The sequence below is a fragment of the Dendropsophus ebraccatus genome, chromosome 9 (assembly GCF_027789765.1).
Source record: "Dendropsophus ebraccatus isolate aDenEbr1 chromosome 9, aDenEbr1.pat, whole genome shotgun sequence".
Lineage (NCBI taxonomy): Eukaryota > Metazoa > Chordata > Amphibia > Anura > Hylidae > Dendropsophus > Dendropsophus ebraccatus.
Genome location: NC_091462.1, coordinates 118,598,071 through 118,616,341, shown reverse-complemented (window position 1 = coordinate 118,616,341; position 18,271 = coordinate 118,598,071). Strand labels below are relative to the sequence as shown.

The window sequence follows — 18,271 nt, the reverse complement described above, 5'->3', positions numbered from 1 at the left end:
TCTCCAGTTACATCTAGGGTGGTCTCTCCAGTTACATCTAGGGTGGTCTCTCCAGTTACATCTAGTGTGGTCTCTCCAGTTACATCTAGCGTGGCCGCTCCAGTTACATCTAGGGTGGCCGCTCCAGTTACATCTAGTATGACCGCTCCAGTTACATCTAGCGTGGCCGCTCCAGTTACATCTAGCGTGGCCGCTCCAGTTACATCTAGCGTGGCCGCTCCAGTTATATCTAGTGTGGTCGCTCCAGTTACATCTAGTGTGGCTGCTCCAGTTACATCTATTGTGGCCGCTTCAGTTACATCTAGTGTGGTCTCTCCAGTTACATCTAGTGTGGTCTCTCCAGTTACATCTAGCGTGGTCGCTCCAGTTACATCTAGGGTGGTCTCTCCAGTTGCATCTAGGGTGGTCTCTCCAGTTACATCTAGTGTGGTCTCTCCAGTTACATCTAGCGTGGCCGCTCCCGTTACATCTAGCTTGGCCGCTCCAGTTACATCTAGCGTGGCTGCTCCAGTTACATCTAGTGTGGTCTCTCCAGTTACATCTAGTGTGGCCGCTCCAGTTACATCTAGGGTGGCCGCTCCCGTTACATCTAGCGTGGCCGCTCCAGTTACATCTAGCGTGGCTGCTCCCGTTACATCTAGCGTGGTCGCTCCAGTTACATCTAGTTTGGCCTCTCCAGTTACATCTAGTGTGGCCGCTCCAATTACATCTAGTGTGGCGGCTCCAGTTACATCTAGCGTGGCCGCTCCAGTTACATCTATTGTGGCCGCTCCAGTTACATCTAGGGTGGCCGCTCCAGTTACATCTAGCGTGGCCGCTCCAATTACATCTAGTGTGGCGGCTCCAGTTACATCTAGCGTGGCCGCTCCAGTTATATCTAGCGTGGCCGCTCCAGTTATATCTAGTGTGGCCGCTCCAGTTACATCTAGTGTGGCTGCTCCAGTTACATCTATTGTGGCCGCTTCAGTTACATCTAGTGTGGTCTCTCCAGTTACATCTAGTGTGGTCTCTCCAGTTACATCTAGTGTGGTCTCTCCAGTTACTTCTAGTATGGTCTCTCCAGTTACATCTAGTGTGGTCTCTCCAGTTACATCTAGCGTGGCCGCTCCAATTACATCTAGTGTGGTGGCTCCAGTTACATCTAGCGTGGCCGCTCCAGTTATATCTAGTGTGGCCGCTCCAGTTATATCTAGTGTGGCCGCTCCAGTTACATCTATTGTGACAGCTTCAGTTACATCTAGTGTGGTCTCTCCAGTTACATCTAGTGTGGTCTCTCCAGTTACATCTAGTGTGGTCTCTCCAGTTACATCTAGGGTGGCCGCTCCAGTTACATCTAGCGTGGTCGCTCCAGTTACATCTAGTGTGGTCTCTCCAGTTACATCTAGCGTGGTCGCTCCAGTTACATCTAGGGTGGTCTCTCCAGTTACATCTAGGGTGGTCTCTCCAGTTACATCTAGTGTGGTCTCTCCAGTTACATCTAGGGTGGCCGCTCCAGTTACATCTAGTGTGGTCTCTCCAGTTACATCTAGTGTGGCTGCTCCAGTTACATCTAGCGTGGTCTCTCCAGTTACATCTAGCGTGGCCGCTCCAGTTACATCTAGTGTAGTCGCTCCAGTTACATCTAGTGTGGCCGCTTTAGTTACATCTAGCGAGGCCGCTCCCGTTACATCTAGTGTGGTCTCTCCAGTTACATCTAGTGTAGTCGCTCCCGTTACATCTAGTGTGGCGGCTCCAGTTATATCTAGTGTGGCCGCTCCAGTTACATCTAGTGTGGCTGCTCCCGTTACATCTAGTGTGGTCTCTCCAGTTACATCTATTGTGGCCGCTTCAGTTACATCTAGTGTGGTCTCTCCAGTTACATCTAGTGTGGTCTCTCCAGTTACATCTAGTGTGGTCTCTCCAGTTACATCTAGTGTGGTCTCTCCAGTTACATCTAGTGTGGTCTCTCCAGTTACATTTAGCGTGGCCGCTCCAATTACATCTAGTGTGGCGGCTCCAGTTACATCTAGCGTGGCCGCTCCAGTTATATCTAGCGTGGCCGCTCCAGTTATATCTAGTGTGGCCGCTCCAGTTACATCTAGTGTGGCTGCTCCAGTTACATCTATTGTGGCCGCTTCAGTTACATCTAGTGTGGTCTCTCCAGTTACATCTAGTGTGGTCTCTCCAGTTACATCTAGTGTGGTCTCTCCAGTTACATCTAGTATGGTCTCTCCAGTTACATCTAGTGTGGTCTCTCCAGTTACATCTAGCGTGGCCGCTCCAATTACATCTAGTGTGGTGGCTCCAGTTACATCTAGCGTGGCCGCTCCAGTTATATCTAGTGTGGCCGCTCCAGTTATATCTAGTGTGGCCGCTCCAGTTACATCTAGTGTGGCCGCTCCAGTTACATCTATTGTGGCAGCTTCAGTTACATCTAGTGTGGTCTCTCCAGTTACATCGAGTGTGGTCTCTCCAGTTACATCTAGTGTGGTCTCTCCAGTTACATCTAGGGTGGCCGCTCCAGTTACATCTAGCGTGGTCGCTCCAGTTACATCTAGGGTGGTCTCTCCAGTTACATCTAGGGTGGTCTCTCCAGTTACATCTAGTGTGGTCTCTCCAGTTACATCTAGGGTGGCCGCTCCAGTTACATCTAGCGTGGTCGCTCCAGTTACATCTAGGGTGGTCTGTCCAGTTGCATCTAGGGTGGTCTCTCCAGTTACATCTAGTGTGGTCTCTCCAGTTACATCTAGCGTGGCCGCTCCAACTACATCTAGCGTGGCTGCTCCCGTTACATCTAGCGTGGCCGCTCCAGTTACATCTAGTGTGGTCTCTCCAGTTACATCTAGTGTGGCCGCTCCAGTTACATCTAGTGTGGCCGCTCCAGTTACATCTAGCGTGGTCGCTCCAGTTACATCTAGGGTGGTCTGTCCAGTTGCATCTAGGGTGGTCTCTCCAGTTACATCTAGTGTCGTCTCTCCAGTTACATCTAGCGTGGCCGCTCCAGTTACATCTAGCGTGGCTGCTCCCGTTACATCTAGCGTGGCCGCTCCAGTTACATCTAGTGTGGCCGCTCCAGTTACATCTAGGGTGGCCGCTCCCGTTACATCTAGCGTGGCCGCTCCAGTTACATCTAGCGTGGCTGCTCCCGTTACATCTAGCGTGGTCGCTCCAGTTACATCTAGTTTGGCCTCTCCAGTTACATCTAATGTGGCCGCTCCAATTACATCTAGTGTGGCGGCTCCAGTTACATCTAGCGTGGCCGCTCCAGTTACATCTATTGTGGCCGCTCCAGTTACATCTAGTATGGTCTCTCCAGTTACATCTAGTGTGGTCTCTCCAGTTACATCTAGTGTGGTCTCTCCAGTTACATCTAGCGTGGCCGCTCCAATTACATCTAGTGTGGCGGCTCCAGTTACATCTAGCGTGGCCGCTCCAGTTACATCTAGTGTGGTCTCTCCAGTTACATCTAGTGTGGTCTCTCCAGTTACATCTAGTGTGGTCTCTCCAGTTACATCTAGGGTGGCTGCTCCAGTTACATCTAGCGTGGTCGCTCCAGTTACATCTAGGGTGGTCTCTCCAGTTACATCTAGGGTGGTCTCTCCAGTTACATCTAGTGTGGTCTCTCCAGTTACATCTAGCGTGGCCGCTCCAGTTACATCTAGGGTGGCCGCTCCCGTTACATCTAGCTTGGCCGCTCCAGTTACATCTAGCGTGGCTGCTCCCGTTACATCTAGCGTGGCCGCTCCAGTTACATCTAGTGTGGTCTCTCCAGTTACATCTAGTGTGGCCGCTCCAGTTACATCTAGTGTGGTCTCTCCAGTTACATCTAGCGTGGTCTCTCCAGTTACATCTAGGGTGGCCGCTCCCGTTACATCTAGCGTGGCCGCTCCAGTTACATCTAGCGTGGTCGCTCCAGTTACATCTAGTTTGGCCTCTCCAGTTACATCTAGGGTGGCTGCTCCAGTTACATCTAGTGTGGCCGCTCCAGTTACATCTAGTGTGGCCGCTCCAGTTACATCTAGGGTGGCCGCTCCCGTTACATCTAGCAAGGCTGCTCCCGTTACATCTAGCGTGGCTGCTCCTGTTACATCTAGCGTGGTCGCTCCAGTTACATCTAGTTTGGCCTCTCCAGTTACATCTAGTTTGGCCTCTCCAGTTACATCTAGGGTGGCCGCTCCAGTTACATCTAGGGTGGCTGCTCCAGTTACATCTAGTGTGGCCGCTCCAGTTACATCTAGCGTGGCCGCTCCAGTTACATCTAGTGTGGTCTCTCCAGTTACATCTAGTGTGGTCTCTCCAGTTACATCTAGTGTTGTCTCTCCAGTTACATCTAGCGTGGCTGCTCCTGTTACATCTAGCGTGGTCGCTCCAGTTACATCTAGTTTGGCCTCTCCAGTTACATCTAGGGTGGCTGCTCCAGTTACATCTAGTGTGGCCGCTCCAGTTACATCTAGTGTGGCCGCTCCAGTTACATCTAGGGTGGCCGCTCCCGTTACATCTAGCGTGGCTGCTCCAGTTACATCTAGCGTGGCTGCTCCTGTTACATCTAGCGTGGTCGCTCCAGTTACATCTAGTTTGGCCTCTCCAGTTACATCTAGTTTGGCCTCTCCAGTTACATCTAGGGTGGCCGCTCCAGTTACATCTAGGGTGGCTGCTCCAGTTACATCTAGTGTGGCCGCTCCAGTTACATCTAGCGTGGCCGCTCCAGTTACATCTAGTCTGGTCTCTCCAGTTACATCTAGTGTGGTCTCTCCAGTTACATCTAGTATGGTCTCTCCAGTTACATCTAGTGTGGTCTCTCCAGTTACATCTAGCGTGGCCGCTCCAATTACATCTAGTGTGGCGGCTCCAGTTACATCTAGCGTGGCCGCTCCAGTTACATCTATTGTGGCCGCTCCAGTTACATCTAGTGTGGCCGCTCCAGTTACATCTAGTGTGGCGGCTCCAGTTACATCTAGTGTGGCCGCTCCAGTTACATCTAGTGTGGCCGCTCCAGTTACATCTATTGTGGCCGCTTCAGTTACATCTAGTGTGGCCGCTCCAGTTACATCTAGTGTGGTCGCTCCAGTTACATCTAGTGTGGCCGCTCCAGTTACATCTAGTGTGGCTGCTCCAGTGACATCTAGTGTAGCCGCTCCAGTTACATCTAGCGTGGCCGCTCCAGTTACATCTAGTGTGGTCTTTCCAGTTACATCCAGTGCGGCCGCTCCAGTTACATCTAGTGTGGTCTCTCCAGTTATATCTAGTGTGGTCTTTCCAGTTACATCTAGCGTGGCCGCTCCAGTTACATCTAGTGTGGTCTTTCCAGTTACATCTAGTGTGGTCGCTCCAATTACATCTAGTGTGGCCGCTCCAGTTACATCTAGTGTGGCCGCTCCAGTTACATCTAGCGTGGCCGCTCCAGTTACATCTAGTGTGGGCGCTCCAGTTACTTCTAGTGTGACGGCTCCTGTTACACCTATTGTGGTCGCTCCAGTTACATCTAGTGTGGTCTCTCCAGTTACATCTAGTGTGGCGGCTCCAGTTACATCTAGCGTGGCCGCTCCAGTTACATCTAGTGTGGTCTTTCCAGTTACATCTAGCGTGGCCGCTCCAATTACATCCAGTGCGGCCGCTCCAGTTACATCTAGTGTGGTCTTTCCAGTTACATCTAGTGTGGTCTTTCCAGTTACATCTAATGTGGCCGCTCCAGTTACATCTAGTGTGGTCTCTCCAGTTACATCCAGCATGGCCGCTCCAATTACATCTAGTGTGGCCGCTCCAGTTACATCTATTGTGTGTCTAAAGGCACCCTTACTGACTATGCTCTTTTGGCCTATTCCCATATGCCGGGCTTTGACACTGTTTGGTTTTTGGGGACCAGCTTCTGCTCACACCGGGACCACACCTGGGGGCCCACATGGTGTTCTCTAGCCATAGAAGTCCAACTTTTACTAGAGCGCTATAGAGAACACGTCAGGCACGGCCACAGACAGGTGTGAGGAGTGGGAGACTATTTATACAATACACAAGTTAGGGGAAAAAACTAAAAAGTTTGGATTTAAATTAGTCCTAATTTTTTGGAAATTTTTGGGAAATTTTAAAAGAATCCTTTTTGTTCCAAGTGAATTCAATCAATACTATAAGGAATATGTCCACCAGCTGTGATGTATAATAAGGTGCCTGTAAATGGTGAGAAAGCTTTAGTAGATGGAGATCAGGGTTACTGCTGGTCGGTTTAGTGCATCGTGTTACTTTGTTCTTCGGTTCTTTAGGAACAAACAACGTCCACGAGGACCAGGAATATATAACTGATAAAGAACATCTGTACAAATAACATAAAAATAATGGTTTAGATATTAATATATAAGATCCCGAGGGCCTGAGGTTTTTTACAGATTAACAAGATCCCTGGTGGCCGGTGGGAGGGGGATTATTATCCGATGGCTTCTCCTCCAGGATCGGCTCCAGGCCATAGACTTAGTCAGGGGTATTACTCAGGGGGGTGGCACCATCACCCTCACTACAACAGTACCAGGGGAATAGACTGCAGACACCATCATATAAAGCCTCACCCTGGTATACAGGAGTTCTGCTCCGGCAGCCATACAGGTGAATGCTGCGTGATGATACATTGTGTGCAGAGCACATCCAGTCCTGGCAGCCGGGAGATCTCCACAATCCATCCTGACATGTAAGGGTTAAGAGCATCGGAGAAGACATCAGTGTCATCTGTATCTGCAGCCACTCAGGACCCAGACTCATTCTGCATCGTTATCTAACCCCTAACAGATACTGCCCCCTGTCTGTGAGCCCTGATACTGCCCCCTGTCTGTGAGCCCTGATACTGCCCCCTGTCTGTGAGCCCTGATACTGCCCCCTGTCTGTGAGCCCTGATACTGCCCCCTGTCTGTGAGCCCTGATACTGCCCCCTGTCTGTGAGCTCTGATACTGCCCCCTGTCTGTGAGCTCTGATACTGCCCCCTGTCTGTAAGCCCTGATACTGCCCCCTGTCTGTGAGCCCTGATACTGCCCCCTGTCTGTGAGTTCTGATACTGCCCCCTGTCTGTGAGCCCTGATACTGCCCCCTGTCTGTGAGCCCTGATACTGCCCCCTTATAATACTGCCCCCTGTCTGTGAGCCCTGATACTGCCCCCTGTCTGTGAGCCCTGATACTGCCCCCTGTCTGTGAGCTCTGATACTGCCCCCTGTCTGTGAGCCCTGATACTGCCCCCTGTCTGTGAGCCCTGATACTGCCCCCTGTCTGTGAGCCCTGATACTGCCCTTATAACTCCTATAGATTAGTATGTTTTGTATTATCTAGTTTATAAGTTATATACGTTGGTCGTTGGGTCGTTGAATCCTGGTACATTGGTCGCTGGGCGCAGTTTATATGCATTGGAGCCGCCATTGTATGGTAGAAGATGTGATAAGACGAATATTCTCTGTATACAGTGATAGATCTCCGTATACCAAGTGTACAACTAGTAAGAGGTATAAGCCATTGTTTAATGGAGATATCAGATCAGAGGAGGACAGAAGGGTTGTGCACCCGTGCGTCGTGTTGTATCCTGGTTGTGCTCTGACTTACCCTCCATATGACGGATGATGGACAGATGATGGACAGATGATGGACAGATGATGGACAGATGATGGTTAAAGTGATACTGTCATTTCCCTTCTGCTATATGCAGTTCTGTGCGGTGGGCTATGTCACCCAGGCTGAGCTTTAAATCAGTTGGGCCCCCTCTCCCCGCCTAGGCGACCCCGACCATCGATGAAATTAAGTGATATTAGAGCATTAAGACACAGACAGGTGTATATCACATGTGCAACCTCTAAGCTTGTGGATGGTGCAGAGAACGGCACATACAGTATGGGGGGGCGTAATCACTTTAAGTTCACGCCCATCTGACCATTTTCTTAATTGTCAAACTATGAACCTACATATGTCAGAAAAAGTCGGCCGTATCAAGATAAACACAGATAACAGTCAGGTATTAGAGTCAGGTGTCAGCTTTGGAGGTAAGAGTCAATAACCAAAGGCAGTATAGATCAGTATCAGACCTCACGGTAAGGTCAGAGGTCAAGAATCAGAGTCACAATTTAGAGTCAGGCGTAAGCATGATGATCTGAATATGCCCTAATACAGAGGCGTTGTGCAGTATATGGGTATGTTTCCATAATGTCTTTTTTAGGTGAAAAACATCCGTCCTCAAGAAAAAAAAGGGCTGTTTTTTGCACCTAAAATATATGTTGTGGTAACATGGCCTATGTGTGACATTGCCTCCTCATGAGACATTGCACACATCTCTAATTGTCACACACCTCTCATTGGTCCTTATTCATCTTACTTCTCCAGAGCTGAATGGATCCTTTGACAGTTTAACCCCATAAACATCTTGTTCCATAACATTTACAAAGCTACAAGTCTGAAAACGAGGGTCAGGTGACTCCACATTTATCATCACTGATCATCTATGAAGGAATGACGGATACATTATTACTGAACTTGTTCTCTTCTCCTCCCCCTCTTCATCTTCTTCAGTGATTTCTCCTCCCTTCCCAATCCTTCCTCCTACAGTCCATGCTTCCTCATCCTCATCCACCTTCTCCTCACCCTGTTCATCTTCTTTAGTGATTTCTCCTCCCTTCCCCACCCTTCCTGTTGTAGTCCATGCTTCCTCATCCTTGTTCACCTTCTCCTCACCCTGTTCGTCTTCTTCTGAGACTTCTCCTCCCTTCCCCACCCTTCCTCTTGTAGTCTATACTTCCTCATCCACCTTCTCCTCACCCTGTTCGTCTTCTTTAGTGACTTCTCCTCCCTTCCCCACCCTTCCTCCTACAGTCCATCCTTCCTCATCCTCGTCCACCTTCTCATTACCCTCTTCATCTTCTTTAGTGATTTCCCCACCCTTCCTCCTACAGTCCATCCTTCCTCATCCTCATCCACCTTCTCCTCACCCTCTTCATCTTCTTTAGTGATTTCTCCTCCCTTCCCCACCCTTCCTCTTGCAGTCCATCCTTCCTCATCCTCATCCACTTTCTCCTCACCCTGTTCATCTTCTTCAGTGACTTCTCCTCCCTTCTCCTCCCTTCCTCTTGCAGTCCATCCTTCCTCTTCCTCGTCCACCTTCTCCTCACCCTCTTCATCTTCTTTAGTGATTTCCCTACCCTTCCTCCTACAGTCCATCCTTCCTCATCCTCATCCACCTTCTCCTCACCCTCTTCATCTTCTTCGGTGACTTCTCCTTCCTTCTCCACCCTTTCTCCTACAGTCTATACTTCCTCATCTTCGTCCACCTTCTCATCCTCCATCTATTCCATCTCCTCCTGTTATTTGACCATATATAAAGATGAGTTATTGCCTCCATCTTTCTCTTACTGGGTCGGAGCATTGATGGCTGCTCATAAAAACGTTGCTGGGCTCTGTGGTCCAGTCATCCAGTATTACCAGCTCCATGTTATTTCTGTGATCCAGTATTGTCATGACAATGTGTATAATGTATGGGGAAGATAAAGCTTACTAAACAGGACTGATACCCAGAGATACCAATGAGGTCACTGTTCCAGTGGTTGGTGTTATCTCTAGATCTAGGGCCATCATCTTCATCAGGGATGACATCATCATCATCGGTGATTCATGTTTTTGCCAACAATTGATTGACTCTTATCATATGAGAGAGAAGACATCAATGGGAGGACAAATCCGGACGAACATCACAGACTTCATTCTTCTGGGTTTCTCTGATTTTCCTCTGCCCGTCCAGTTTTCCTTATTCGCCTTCATGCTCTCCGGATACCTGGCCACCCTGGTAGGGAATGGTGTCATCATCCTAACCATTACAATCGATCCTCTTCTTCATACTCCCATGTATTTCTTCTTGAGAAATTTATCATTCCTTGAAATTTGTTTTACCAGCGTCACCATCCCCAAGGTTCTGGAGAGCGTCCTATCTATCACCAGGTCCATCTCCTTTCTGGGTTGTGCCGTTCAGATGTACGTCTTCCAAACCATTGGGGTATGTGAATGTGTTTTCCTGATGGTGATGGCCTTTGACCGGTACATGGCCATCTGTCACCCATTGAGATATATGGCGGTGATGACCCCAGCCCGGTGTTACCAGTTGACTCTGGGCTCGTGGATGATAGCATTGCTATTATCATTGGGACAAACCATTTTTGTTTTTACCTTGCCCTATTGTGGTTCCAACCTCATAGACCATTTCTTTTGTGACTATCCACCTCTTTTGGACCTGGCCTGTGATAACACCTTCATAAATAGACTCTCTGTCTTTATGGCCTGTTTGTGTGGGGCCGGGATTCCCTTCATTCTGATCATCTGCTCATACATCAAAATCTTGTCTTCCATTTTCCTCTTACATTCGGCTGAAGCTCAGCTCAAGGCTTTATCCACCTGCGGCTCCCACCTGGCGTCTGTTGTATTGTTCTATGGCACGGCCATGTACTTGTACTTACGGTTGGGGACACAAGACTCTGAAGATGATGACCGACTCATTACCCTATTCTACTACATAGTGGTGCCCGCCCTTAATCCCTTAATCTACAGCCTTCGCAACAAGGATATGAAGGCCGCTCTGCGGAAATTCCCGTCAAAGGTTCAAAATAAACTTAAAACTTATGTCTGAAATGTTCGGGGTTTCTCGTGTATTATTTTAGGGGAGGTCACTGGTGGATCAGATCCTGCTGGTGTTCCTCTAGGATGTTCTGTCGCTGTGACCTCTCCGTCATTCATGGCTACAGTTTCCTTGTCCTTGTGTTTTTGGTCCCTCATATAAGAAGAATTTTCATACGACTTTTATGAGGAGCTGGGATCGAAGGAAAAGTAAATCTCCTTGAGGAGAACATCATTAAGATGTGTGGAGGCTTAAAGGGGAACTAGATTAGATTTGTCTAACCTGCTGTTATGTCCCTACTTCACAGGAGTAGTAGGTACATACCTTTCTCCTCAGCGCCTTTCCTGTGCAGTTAGTAGTCTGTTCCACAGTCAGGTAAGACCAGTAGGAGCACTGGGGCACCCATTAGGAGCACTGCCCACCCCCATAGCTCTGATCCGGTTGGCCCCCGGCTGGCCCGCTCCATTGGTTATATTTAGAGAAAGGTGGGCCAGCCAGGGACAGATCAGCACTATTGGGGGCAGGCAGTGCTCCAAACAGGTGTCCCAGTGCTCCTAATGGACCATGGAGCAAACTACTAACAGCACTGGAGCTGAGGAGGAAGGTAGGACACATATTATAAGAGACATACCTTCCTCCTCGGCGTCTCCTGCACATTAGAGACATATTAGCACCTTAGATGTCAGGCCTTTTCTCCTCCACTGGGAATTCTGAGACATGTTGAAAACCTGTAGTTTGTGGACCCTCACAATAGTGTATTTTTATAGTCTATCTATCATCAACCTTCTGAACTGTAGCCTAAGAAAGTGAACTAACTAATGTTGGCTGAAATGTAAAACAGTTCACAGAAGGGGCATAGCTAGGATTCATGGGGCCCCATAGCAAAAAACCTCTACAGCCCAATATCCACCACCACCACCACCCAATCATACTCACCTAGACTGTCACAGTCCCAGGCGTTCTTTCTTTCTCCCAGCTCTGAAGCAGATAAGTGATGTCAGTCATGTGCCGGGGAGCTAGGACAGAGAGTGACCTTGTGGGGCTGAAGGTGCAATACAGCCTCAGGCTACAAGAGAGACTGGCAGGATGGGAAGCCAATAGCGCCACCGCATTTATTGTGAGCGTTCACCACAAACACTCACAGTTTAATAGTCAGATGGCCTGTGGGCCCCCTTAGTGCTCGGGCCCCGTAGCATTGGCATGGTCTGCCTTCTTATATTTTACAGTGTAGTATATGACAAAACTAGACTATGAAACAATAAAGTCTAATCTTAGCAGCTTGCATTGAGAACTACCCTCTCATTCTTTTCTTTTCTATGCAGGGTACAGACAATTTCATCGGTAGCATTCAAAGCCATGTGTATAACTTGACCTGGCCTGAAGCCCTGTAAGGTCCTAGGGTTGCAATGGGGATTCTGTATACCTGGCCTCTAAAAACGTGAAGAAACCCCCCTCTCTCTGTAGAGTCTATTTATAGAGGACCCTCCGCCAACCCTCGGACCCCCCCCCCCATTTTACAGTTTTCTGATGTGCTTCCCCATTCCTGAGAATTGTGGGTTTATACTTTGTTTGACAATTTAGTTAATAGTCAGATGGGCGGGAACTTAATATTATTAATGAGAGTGACTGCAAGGTGATGGGCGGGATTACACATTCAGCAGGTATGAATATTTAACCCTTTAATGACCCATGACGTATCTGATATGTCATTGCGCCGCTAGGTGGAGTTCAGAGGGGGTCGCCCCGATCTAGACTGCCGCAATCCTGAAGGCTTTCTGCAGCCCGGGACTACGGCTATTAGTGGGCGCGGCCGATTGCCGCACCCACTAATTAGAACCATTAAATGTAGCTGTCAAACATGACAGCTGCAGTTAAAAGTCCTCCATAGTGATCGCCTGGTGGTCTAGTGGCTGGATTCCCCCCCCAGCGATGCGATCATGGAGGGAGGATCCCTTCCTCTTACCAGCCATGGACTCAGCGTCAGAATGACAATGATCCCAGCTCGGTAATCTATAGATCTGGGCTGCAGCACACCAGACCAATAGAGCACCGATCTCATTGATCAGTGCTGCATAATGAATACTACACTGATCCCTATGAGGGATCTGTGTAGTTATATTAGAAGTATTCCAGGGACCTCTAATTACTGTACAAGTAATCCCCTCCCCTAATAAAAATCTGAATCACCCCCTTTTTCCATTTAATAAATAAAAATAAATAAATAAACAAACATGTTTGGTATCGCCGCGTGCGCAATCACCCCAACTATTAAATTATCACATTCCTGTTCTCGCATGGTAAATGGTGTAAGCGCAAAAAAAAAATACAAAGTTCAAAATTGCGCCTTTTTTGTCCCATCAAATCCAGACAAATTGTAATAACAAGTGATCAAAAAGTTGCAAATAGGCAAGTAAAGTGCTGATAGAAAGTACTGCTCATTGAGCAAAAAATTACAACTCACACAGCCCCATAAACCAAAGGATAAAAGTGTTATAAGGAGGGAATAGAGGGACTTTAAGGAACATTTACTTTTTTTAAAATATTTAAATTTTTTAAAGCGACTTTGTACCCACAATCTGAACCCCCACCCACAACCCACCCCAAACTGCTTGTACCGTCAGCAGCTTTTATTCCAAGATCTGTCCTGGGGTCCGTTCGGCAGGTAATGCAGTTATTGTCCTGAAAAACAACTTTTAAACTTGCAGCCCTGTGTCAAACGGCCGTGGCCTAGATTGTGTATGCATTAGGCTGGCACACCCTCTCTGTCCCTCCTCCCTGCTCTCCTCATCATTAGGAATGCTCCAGGCATGTTCTCTCCCATTTATCACCTGTGTGAACACGGCACATGGGCTGGATCGTTAAGGCACCTGTGCGGTGTTTAGACAAGTGAGCAATAGGAGAAATTCTGCCACCTAATGGGCGGGGAGGAGGGACAGAGGGGTGGTGCAAGCCTAGCGCATATGCCCTCTAGGCCACGCCAATTTGACACAGGGCTGCAAATTTAAAAGTTGTTTTTTAGGACAATTACTGCATCACCTGCCGAATGGACCCCAAGACAGATCTAGGTACAAGTGGTTTGGGGGGATCAGATTGTGGGTACAGAGTCTCTTTAAAAGCCGTCAGATATCTCTGTAATCGCACTTGTGAAACATATTTAACATGTAAGTTTTAACATAGGGTTAACGGCATAAACACAACCAACCACCCCCATCCCCAAATAAAAAAAAATGCATTTTATTTTTAATTTCACCGCACATATAAATTTTTTCCGGTTTTGCTGCATATTTTAATGCAAAAATTAAGTCTGTCATTGCAAAGTAAAATTAATGGCACAAAAAAGGCTCATGTGGGTCTGTAGGGGAAAAAACACAAGCACTATGGCCTTTTAAACACAAGGAGGAAAAATTGAAAGTGCAAAAATGATAATTGGCACGGTCCTTAAGAGGTTAAATTCAGGGGAGGGTATGCCTAATAGCTACCCCCTCACTGTATAATCACGCCCATCACCTCATAGTCACCTCCCTTCTAAAGTCCACACCCATCTGACTAATAACTAAGTTGCAGAAGAAACTTTAAAGCCACATATCTCAGGAATGGAGAGGTGCATCAAGAAACAGTAAAAAGTTGTGTAATCGGGGCACCCTAAGCTTTTTTATAGTAATGTCTTATTTTAGGGGGTTTGACTACAAGTCCTTTATAAGTAGTGGACAAGGCAGGCCATGACCCAGGTATTTTCATTACTTCTCTTAAGGGCAGCACAACATTCTCTTTGCTCCCAGATCCCGGCATACCCATGAGGTCTAAGGCCCATGTTAGGGGTAGAGGCTGCTCTACTTCACTTCCATATTCTTGGCGCATGCCTCTTAGTAAATCCGTCAGACCCGGGCCTGGCACACGCTTCTAAGTGAATCCGGCGGACCTAGGCCAACCTAATGCATGCGCAAAAGGAAGGAGAGAAGGAGAGAAGATTGTGGTCTCAGAGCTCAGTGGTGGAGTCAGTAAAGTGGGAAATTGGGCAAAGTCCAGGGAAGACCAGGTCCAGGGTATTCCCACTCTAATGAGTTGGAGAGTTAGAATGTTTAGAGAGGCCAAGGGAGGAGGTTAGAGAAAGAAGCTGATGGGGAGATTGGGTTGTTAATGGGGATGGTAAAATCGCCCATGATGACAGCAGGAATATCAGAAGGAAAACAAAAAAATGTGCCAAACTACACCCTCCTATTGGATGTTAGTTTACACACAAGGATAAATGTATGTCATGTGAAGGTGTTCTCTAAGAGTGCACTACTGCGGGGCAGGGGGCAAAGGGGACAGGGTGTCACTCTACGCAGACGACATGCTTCTGTTTTTAAGAGATCCCAAGGTGGCAATTCTGGAATAATGGAACTGATAAAGGAAGTAGGGATGCTGTCAGGATTGGCTATTAATCAGGCCAAGTCAATAGTGATGCCCCTTAAAGGGAACCTGTCACCCCCCGTGCCGGGGTCACAGGCTCCTGACCCCCCGTTAGAACCCCCTATACTCACCTCATCGCGCCGGGTCCCGCTTCTGAAGATGGTCGTGTCACGGAGATCTCAGCCGCTGCAGCCCGGCGTGTGCGCTGAGAGATGAGTCCAACACCCATAGAGAACGGGGGGTCGGGAGCCTGTCACCCCGTCACCGGGGGTGACAGGTTCCCTTTAACCCTAACATTAGCTTTCATTTTCCTCCTTTAAAACAACTGGGTCTGGGTGAAAACTTTAGGTACCTTGGAATAAAAGTATCTAGAAATCATGGGAATTTTAATCACCTAAATATTAAACCCACGGTAAAGGAGTTGTCAAGGAAAGCCAAGATCTGGCATAACCTCCCGTTAACAAGGGTTGATAGGGTTATACTAATTAAATCAATCTGTGTTCTAAAATTACTATTCTTGTTTGGAGCTTCCCCAATTTTTGTTGGAGAAGATTATTTCATGAGGATTGAGGCCATGTTCAATTTTCTGATTTAGGGGGCACAAAGGAAAAGGGCGGACTTGGATTGCCTAATGTTAAGCAATACTTTTTGGAATCTCAAGTTTATTGGCTCTTCACATGTTTGGGAGAAGTGTTGGGAGAGTCCTCTTGTGATACTTTCCAGAAACTTGAAGCAGGTACGTTGAGACGTGATAAGTGTAAAGACTGGCAAATGGTTGTTACCCTGATGAAAGTCTGGAAAGAATTTAAGAAAGCACTGGGAGTCAATGGACGTTTTGGTTTTGCCCACACCGATCTTTTTAGCTAGGATTAGGAGATGGACGAATGACAGATGTCCACGATGTGGGTCAGAAGGGACAGGCTTTGTACATCTACTATGGAAATGTCAAGAAGTAGCGCCTTTATGGTCACGTTTACTGTAAGACAAAGGATGAAATGGGGGCGAAGTTGCCGGAAGTGCCCTCTTTAGCTATCTTGGGAGATACGTCCAGTCTGAGACCTCCAATAAGAAAAGGAACAAGATACTTAGATATTTCTTTTATGTAAAATAAATTTTGGTGCAAAATTTAATATCTCCGAGAATTCCTAACAGAGATCAAAGGGAGAGGTGCTGTACACTGTATGAAAAGTATCATGATGTGTTAGGGGTCAATAATGTAGTTGGCTTTTGTTTAGTTTTGTTTGTTCCTCGCTCAGCGGTTAGGAAAATTTGGGGATTTAATTCTGAAGGATTTATACTTAATCTTGTTGGAATTTTCTCTTATTGTTGGCATTGTTTGTATGAAGTTGTTATTATTAAAAAATGAAATAAAAAAGTTATTAGAAATGAAAAAAATAAATAAATAAATAAATAAAAATAAAATAAGAGAGTGCACTACTGGTCCTAGCACCTAAGGATATATATGAGAGTACAGCATAGCCGTAGGCTCTCAAGTGGTGGAATTAGTGATAGATATAGTGTAAACAATAGGGTTTAATAAAAATGAAATTCATCCAATAACATAATAATAAAATGCTGATATAATAAGTCAATAGAAATGGTTAAGACAATAGTCTATTGCAGGTGTCCTCAACTGGCGGACCGCGGTCTGAACCCCGATCGCAGAGGCCAGCTGTCTGGACCCCTGCTGTAGCGCTGCTCCCTGCACAGTAAGTATGAGCGATCATAGTTACCGTGCAGCAGCAGCACTGACAGAGAGAGAGGCATTGGCTCCCTCCCTGTCAGTCTCTCTTGTGGCCGCACTCCCCTTCTGGTGTGACGAAGTGACGTCACTGCGCCGCCACCAGGACAAGTAAAAAAGAAGAAGAAAAGGAGGGAAGGGCGCTTCCTAGTGTAATATCTGGGTTACTAGATAGCAATAATGCACAAGATCGTCAATGTGCTCACCTTTTGAGGTTGTGCAATGATAGGCACAACACTATATCAGACGTAATACCAATACCGCAGCTTAGCAGAGGATCATCCACACAGCGTGTGGAGCAGATACACCAGGAAGAAGCAAGGTGTCAGGAATGTGACTTTGCGCTCCTCGGTCCGTGCTGGGCGACCGAGGAAGCGCTGAGCCTCTGGTTGTTTTTTGTTTGCAGTCCTGTCTGAATGCTGTCTTAGTTTCCCAGCCACACCTGCATTGCCTGTTACACTCTGGCAGTGCAGGGGTTACTCCTTATAGACCTGTCCAGCTGAGCTGGGTGCTGGGATCAGGGCTGATCCAATCAAGTGCTGGACCCAGTCCCTGATTCCAGATAAAAAAGCAGCAGGCTCTTCATTTCCCTGCTGGCTATTGAGTGTTACTCAGCTAAGCGCTTCAGCTCTCCTGGTTCTGTTACTTCTGTTACCTGACCTATTGCTTGATCTTCCAACCTGCTTTGTCTGCTGCCTGCCCTGACCTCCTTGTCTGTCTCTGACTCTTCTTCTGCCTTACGTTTTTGTACCTCGCTGACCGCCGTTGCTGACCCGGACCGTAGACTTTGCATTATTGTGTTTGTTTCGTCTGTCTTGTTTTGTGTATCACCTGGTGTAGGACAGGGACTGACACCGTGGTTGTCCACGGCCGTTTAGGGCCGTTGAGGCAAGTAGGTAGGGTCAGAAGGTGGGTTCTAGTGGTTAGGGCTCACTGTCTCGTTCTGTTCCCTACCTACGTCCAGCGCATTTGTGACAGAATAGCCAGCCCAAAAGAAGATTTTTGGGTCACCTGCATCATGGACCCTATGAACACCCTGGTGACCCAGATGCAGGGTCTGAATACGTTGGTTCAGACCCTTGCTGAGCGTGTGCAGGAACAAGAGTCCTTGCCCAGGCAGATGTGTCTGACCCCCCCGCAGGCTCCTGAACCCCCAGTGCAGCTCCCTGAGAAATTTAAGGGGGACAGGAAAAATTTCCGGACCTTTCGGGAGGGGTGCAGATTATTTTTTCGGCTACGTCCCCGCTCCTCCGGAGATGAGACCCAGAGGGTGGGCATTATTATGTCCCTCCTGCAGGGCCCACCCCAAGAATGGGCATTCTCACTACCTTCTGACTCCCCTGATTTAATGACCGTTGACAGATTTTTTTCAGCCTTGGGCCTTCTGTATGATGACCCAGACCGAGCAGCAGAGGCAGAGCGCCAATTGACGACACTCAGACAGGGTAAGAGACCAGTGGAAGAATACTGTGCTGACTTTAGGCAGTGGTGTGTACCCTCTGCGTGGAATGACCCAGCTCTGCGTTTCCAGTTTCGTGCGGGC

General features: G+C 47.8%; 2 protein-coding genes across 2 annotated transcripts in view; both read left to right on the top strand.

The window, feature by feature from the left end:
* The window catches only part of LOC138801669 (mas-related G-protein coupled receptor member H-like), a 566,124-nt gene that overhangs the window by 264,909 nt on the left and 282,944 nt on the right, over positions 1-18,271 (top strand). The window lies entirely within an intron of this gene.
* Positions 9,654-10,607, top strand: LOC138801047 (olfactory receptor 10AG1-like). Its single transcript, XM_069983466.1, has one exon. The coding sequence runs from the start codon at positions 9,654-9,656 to the stop codon at positions 10,605-10,607; it is 954 nt and encodes a 317-aa protein (XP_069839567.1).

Coding starts and splice junctions, on each gene's coding strand:
- LOC138801047 (XM_069983466.1), top strand. CDS start 9,654: ATGGGAGGACAAATCCGGACGAACATCACAGACTTCATTCTTCTGGGT.